At 33.3% G+C, this 6931-nt stretch overlaps 1 protein-coding gene across 1 annotated transcript; it reads right to left on the reverse strand.

The window, feature by feature from the left end:
• Nucleotides 1-239: 239 nt before the first annotated feature.
• Nucleotides 240-6635, reverse strand: LOC100802797 (uncharacterized). Its single transcript, XM_003542141.5, has 6 exons — nucleotides 6173-6635; nucleotides 4747-4892; nucleotides 2293-2461; nucleotides 1376-1474; nucleotides 829-911; nucleotides 240-715 (listed from the first exon to the last, which is right to left on the reverse strand). Exons 1-6 carry the CDS (start codon nucleotides 6542-6544, stop codon nucleotides 589-591), a joined length of 996 nt encoding a protein of 331 aa, XP_003542189.1. The 5' UTR covers nucleotides 6545-6635; the 3' UTR covers nucleotides 240-588.
• Between the last annotated feature and the right edge of the window lie 296 nt (nucleotides 6636-6931).

A 6931-nucleotide genomic window follows, 5' to 3' on the forward strand; every position in this document is an offset into this window, starting at 1 on the left:
ATGTTTTTCAGTAATTAAATTTCAAAAGCGATATGTAATTCCGGAATTAAATTTCCAGTAATGATTTGTAAATCTGGACAGGGGTAATTTTGAAACTAACAGTTAAAAAAATAAAGGGTAATGCAATTAGTATAATAATAATAAATTAATAAAAAGTGGTGTAAAATATAACTCCCAAAATAAAAAGGACAGCATAACCTTTCAATGAAATAAGCACTTCGAAAGACCTTAAAATGGAATTTTTCCTAGAGTTACTTGAGCACTTAGATTATGATTGGGTAAATAATGTCACAGAAGCAATATTGCTGTTTCTTAGAAACTGGATCTCATCTAGTAAAAATGTAGGTAAATGTGAAACTTCTCTCCATGAAATTATTACATACAGCAGAAGAAGTTTCCATCTCCCCAGATGATGCATAAGCTGATGGATCTCAATATTTTTATGGACTAGTAAGTAGGGTGGCAAGCTGCTCTCACCGTGTTGTAGGTGAATTGTCTTTCTGAACCAAACTTGAAATCAAATTCAATTTTGTTGCATAGAAAATGTGTATTTGTATTGTTGGCACTTGACAGTAATCACATGAAATTTTACTCTGGCTCAACAGGAGTCTGTGAAATGGCCACTGTTGATAATGATGGCCGCAGGAGAAGGTATAAACCAGGCCCTAAAAATGGTATCAATGATATGGGAAGGAGCCAAGAACCTTTGTCAAACCTGCATATTGAACTAGCATTAAAATATATGCTAGATTGTCATTTATATAACTAGGACTAGGGTCTGTGTAAACATTGGAATAAAAACTTATATGAATATGGCAAGGAGCATACCGTTTTCGAGCAGTCATATCGTTGTAAACCCAAAACGGTGCAAATGTGGAAAGTATAATAAAATCAATGGACGTAATATGGATCTGCAACATGAAAACCTGATTTTAGCCCCTTAAGAGTATTGCCAATTTCCTATTTTAGGAAGATGAGTGCATAAGAACATGTATTCTAATTTAGCCATAAATTTGGCCTAGTTACTAGGTCTCATTAGACTCCATTATTGATTCTACATGATCAAAGATCAGCATGGCAAGAACAGAAAAGTCTTATGGCATTGCTAAAGCTTCTATAATGAACTAGTGTAAAAATAGGCAGTCTGTGCCTTAAGTTAGAGGTTAGTTGTATATTATATAGTTGGGTATATATATTTTTTAAAATGTAACTGAAGTTGGAGGTTAAAATAGAATAGTGGAGTAGTTTATAATAGTTGAGGATAAAAATATCCAAAAAAAAGTGGAGATTCAATGAGGTTATCCCCTTTATAATAGTTATAGATAGACACAATGAATAGTCATGCCAGCTTCTTGAATGCCGAGTATGAACTTACAAATTTGCTTTCCCTGAAGTACTGGTAAAATTCTTTCCACACATCTTGTCCAGCTAGACCAGCATAAGTTATGATGGCTACCCCTGCCGCAAGTGATATCTGATGTGCAAGTAAGATAAGTTACATGCTCCAATTAAATATAACAAAAAATAGTCAATAGGAAGGGAAGTCTTAATCCCTTTCCATAAGAATTAATATATGCTAATTGCTAAAGGAAATCTCTTGATTTAGGGGTTTTAAAAACTATTCTAAACAATAATGGTTAGTTCAGTTTCACTGTGAAATTTATTTGTTACATTCCCAGCTTCATATACTGCTTTTATTGATTGGGTATGTTCAAGAATAAAAATAATGGGAAGAGGAAATATAAAATATCAAGGAAAGATTGATTCCTCTAATATTAAGGCTAAAAAGTCTTTCTATATGAAAACCTTCCCAATATTTGTAGTTTGTTTTTAACAAACTATACTACATAATATAGGACTATTAAATGCGAGATTTCCAGGTAGTGTGTGAGTTTGTTTGTGGTATACAATTATGATGTTATTATACAGAACACTATAAATGCAACGTTTGCCATGGCATTTGTTAATCATTTTTCAATTCAAATATATATTGTATTAAGATAAAGCATTATTTGATTGTCATTGCAGAGTCAAAAGATTTAAAAAAAGAGCAAAGCTCAAATAGGGGGTGCTTTGCTGCAGCAATTGAACTATGGTTAAGCAAATTGAATTTACCAAAAAGAATAAAATAAATGATGATTTAAAAATATTTTAAGGTTTTCTCAAAAAATAAACATGACTGCAATCAGGTGTTTTTTCTTAGGCCTTAACCTAAGCAAAGTCAGCTAACCATGGAATCATTATTTAGATTACTATGATTTCTCTGCAAGATGAGGTTGAGATGAGCATTACCATTGCAGTTACTTTTGATTCCAGGAAATTCAAAGGCCATGTTTTAAGCTGAGTTTCTTCGACAGGAGGAGCTGGCGGTTTCCAAAGTACGAAATATGGAAGAAGAACATATGCACCACCAAAACATGAAAGTATCAGGAATGGCCATACAGGAATATTGTTTTTTGAGCTGTAGAACAACAAATGGAAGATATGAAACCAGCTTCTGGCATTGTCAAATAGGACATATACAAATTAAAATACTATATCATTCATTCTCAATATAATATGCTACATCTGGCAACTTTTAATGTTCTTGAAATGGCATTCAAAGCAGTAATGTAATTAACACAGCAGTAATGTGGAATTAAAATAGCAGGGATGGGGTATGTTATTTCAAACTACCATTGGGTCAAATAAAAAAGGAGTGGTTTCAACTGAGTATATTAGATAAAACTGCAGAGTATTGAGATTAAAACTGTATTCATCCTGAAACAAAATTCTATTGTACTCACTTTAAAACAAGGGTCAAATGTTACATCACAGATTTCCAGTTCATCAGTGTTCATGTTTTGATGGTTTGACACAAGGGAGGGTAGCAAGGCTTGAAGAATTATCTATTTGCAAATTAAATCTAAATTTACAACAATTTGAATTGTATGATTTGGCTAGCCAACGATTTGAATATTACAATGAATCTCAAATGACCTTCAATCTTATGATATATGAATGAATCAGTGCAAATTTGTATTACCAATACAAACCACACAATTTGGTTCATTAATTTATTTTATTTTATTTTTATTTTTATTTTTTGTTCACCAATTCTAGTAAAGAAACTAAGTCTTATAAATGAAAAATAATTTAAGGAGCATTATGTCATGAGAACAAATGAGAGAGGCCCAAAGGTCTAACCAGCATCAGCATCCAAGAATATGGAACCCACCAAGTCAGGAAGAGGAATTTAAAATGAATATAGATGTTGCTATAAGACAAGATGAAGGCATTGGGATGGGGCTAGTTTGCAGAGATCTCAATGGAAATGTTATTGCATGTGCTACACAAGTGTAACCTCATGCCATCCCCCGAAAGTAGTTGGGTCTCTTTGTTTAAGATGGGCCATACAGGTAGCTAAAGATTTAATGTTGAATTCGGTGGTGATAGAGACAGATTGCCTCCAGCCGTACCAAGCCTAGCAGAAAAGTAGACGCAAGGATCAAGCTTCCTACTTTGAGGACATTGTTGCTGACTGCAAAGTCATAGAACTGGAATTTTCTTTCTTGAGACTTAACTTTGTCAAAAGAACAGGAAATAGAGTTGCTGATAGTTTAGCCAATTTGGCTTTCATGTTTAAGGAAAAATACTGGATGGAGGAATCACCTTATCAGTTGATTCCCTCCTTTTAGCAGATGTAAATTCTTTTTCTTCTAATGAATGATATCCAATTCTTTCCTTTAAAAAAATAGAAAGGCCAGAAAATGGGAAAATTGCACGATGAAGTCAGCCATACAACAAGTGACAGTCACATGAGCAATTTAGCAGGAATCAAATTAGTTAGAGGACAAGGACATGTGGAGGATGATGCTCAAATTAAGGCACCAAGAATGAGCTCACGCAATAGGAATCAGAGTTCATTATTGAATGCGGAAGGAATATAAGGGAATGCCATAGGAGGGGAAAATAGTATGAGTGACTTCAATTTCTCTCTCACTCTCTTCTCTAGTTAGACTCCCATCTCCACTTCTTAACTTTCTGTCATCTACATTTCTGTATGCAGCAATTTCACAGTTATCTCCAATAAATACAAATTCCATTGCCTTGCATTTCTTCTATTCCACCAATTTCTGTGATAATAGTTACTCACTAGTCCATTTATCCTATTTAATTATCCCACAACTCATTCTTTTAATGCATGCACTCTATTTGACTATTCCACTGCTCTGTTTTCATTCTTCGAAGATAGAGGCTTCACACACTCAGTTATGACTTATAATTGTGTTTTGAGACACTTATGGTTTAGTTGTTTTATCTACTTCTAGTTTAAAATTGTTACATTGAGCATTATACATCATCTGTATAAAATATTTGAAGTTTTTTTCTTTGTATCTGAATCTTATAATTCAATACAATTTACTATTCATAATTTGAATCTTGGTTTGACAACCTTGATTCAAAATACCGATCCTGTTTAAGAAGCCTGGATCATCAACCATCCAATTGATTTTATAATTTCACAAAAGCAAGTAATCTTAGATGCATGGCAAAGATTTTTATGAAACTATTCATGAACCTTGACATAACAACTTAAGCTTTTAAGAGATTTAATCCTTGACAAAGTCCCTTACAGCTTACCATGTCAAGGACAACTCGCCAAAAAACTTAAGCTAATATATAGAATCTTATGAGTGGTTTGAAATCTGATCAAAGAAACCATATTATTTATGTTAGAGACAACTATAAATCAAAGGGAAGTACCTTCTTCCGGTTGGAAGCAAGAGCATGCTATATACCAATGGCCACAAGCCCATTAAATACCACAATGATACTAGCACTTCATTCATTCTGAAACCATCATCTCCTTTCAGATTCAGGAGCTTTTTCAAGAAATACGTGTCCCTTGACTGAATGAGGAAAAAAAAAAGTAACCTCACTGATTAAAACAAAAGGAAAGGAAAAATAAAGGCATGGGGAGAATGGAGATAGAAGCTGCAAAGGCTACTTTGGTGCTCTCACAAGAGGACCAAAGAGTATGCTGAATACCTAAAGATGTACACAGTCTAAGCCTACACTAGCATAAAACAGGCTGGTCAAACAACTGATGTGACCACTGACCGATGCAGAAGTTATATATTTTCATTCTTTTTCGGCACAGATAAAGAATTTTGGAAGCATTAGGGGCCCAAGAATGACAGTTATCATAATTTTGAAGAACACAGAGATAGCACCATTTACTTTTTCTTCTCTGTCAAATAAAACAGATGCTCCAAATCATGGTTTTAAATTGTTACTGAAATTGTAGAAATTACCTTCCAAACCACTATTAAAACCAATCTCCAACCCAAAATGATAACAAACAATGGATATAACCATATTGAAGATTCTAATGTTACTCGGGCATTTTAAAACTGAGTTTGATTTTACTCTGTCCAGCTATTAGAAATTAGAAATCATGTTAATTATGACTTTCAAAGTAATTACTATTACAAAATATTCAAAAAAAAGTAACTATTACAAAAGTTAACAATATTATGATACTTCATACATTACAATTTAATAATTTGTTGATGGTGTGAAAGTGTTTTCTGATTAAATTCTTAAAACTTCTACCATCTATAAGAAACATAACTTTAATCCTTCATTTTGTAAAATATCATTCACTCTAGTCCCTTTCTATTACTTTTCCACTAACAGCAAAAACTAAAGTGGTTTGCTCCAAAAAATAACTAGAGAAATGGAAATTGTAAAAAAAAAATAAAAAAAACTATGAATGTGGAGATTATTATGACTTCAGCACAAATGCAGAATCTTACGCAAAAGACTAGTCCATCATGTTTCTTTTCTTTTCTTAATTTAGTGTGGGACTCCTAACTTATTCATATGCCTCCACCAGGCGATTATTAGCAGTGTTTGGTTTAACGTCGTCGAAGTTACTGTGATTCGAGGTAAAATTTTCCCATGTTTGGTTCCACAATTTTAGCTAAAATCAATTTTACAAATTTAAAATGAATTACCAACCAGTCTTTGAGTTCGAAAATTATGAATGAAAAAAAGATAGTCTGTCAGGTCATTGGCATGAATTCATTCCGTACCAATAACATGGATACAAAAAAAATTAAAAGAATTTTGTGGACGCTCGTCCAAACACACACCGGAGATTAGAAAGCAATAGGTAGGGACATACCGGGGTCTGGTTTGGGGTGAGAAAGAAAACATAGTACATTAGCGCAGCCCACAGTAGAAAGAGCAAAATGGAGGTCGTCCAGTCTCTTCCATTATTGCCATTCCCACCAACCTCGCTCTCTTCCTTCAAACTATGGCAAATATGTGCACAACCCTTTCTTTTCTTAAAAAACGCACCCAGCGAGGTTTTGGTTCTGACATCAAGCGGTTTTACGAAGCAACCAAAACAACCAGAAGAGGCTATTATTGGCGTTCTTTGCGGTGAAACTCTTATGAGTGCAGGAGGGTTGTGAAGTTGAAGAGAAGTTCTCGAGTTTCGGTTGTTGAGAGTGGGAAAGTTGCGAGAGAGGAAAATGGGTTGAGCTAGCAGCATAGTCAACACTGCAAGGGTGGGTACTGCCGTATGGCTATGGCTTTGGCTATTCCAATTTCCACATCTACTTTTGTTTTGGATAAACCTCAACAACATATACATGCTCTTTCATCATATCATTCAATAGAGCAAGAAATTAATCTCAGTAAAACTTCATTTCCAATTTCCATCACTTTAATTTGGTGATTAATACAAGCAAATATTAATTTTATTATTGGATTTAAGTGTAATTTTTTTTATAGTACCGTCTAATTATAAATTGTTATATTCGATAAATTTATTTATTTTTATAATAATTATCTTAAAATTATATTATAATTTTTAATTGGTTGATGATGATGGATATAAATTAAACTCTTGTATAATTATTAGTAAAAAAGATTTTTA

The sequence above is a fragment of the Glycine max genome, chromosome 13, assembly GCF_000004515.6.
Source record: "Glycine max cultivar Williams 82 chromosome 13, Glycine_max_v4.0, whole genome shotgun sequence".
Lineage (NCBI taxonomy): Eukaryota > Viridiplantae > Streptophyta > Magnoliopsida > Fabales > Fabaceae > Glycine > Glycine max.

Coding starts and splice junctions, on each gene's coding strand:
- LOC100802797 (XM_003542141.5), bottom strand. CDS start 6,544: ATGCTGCTAGCTCAACCCATTTTCCTCTCTCGCAACTTTCCCACTCTC. Junction 4,893..6,172: donor TCACCCCAAACCAGACCCCG/GTATGTCCCTAC, acceptor TTCCTCATTCAG/TCAAGGGACACGTATTTCTT. Junction 912..1,375: donor ACTTCAGGGAAAGCAAATTT/GTAAGTTCATAC, acceptor TTCATGTTGCAG/ATCCATATTACGTCCATTGA.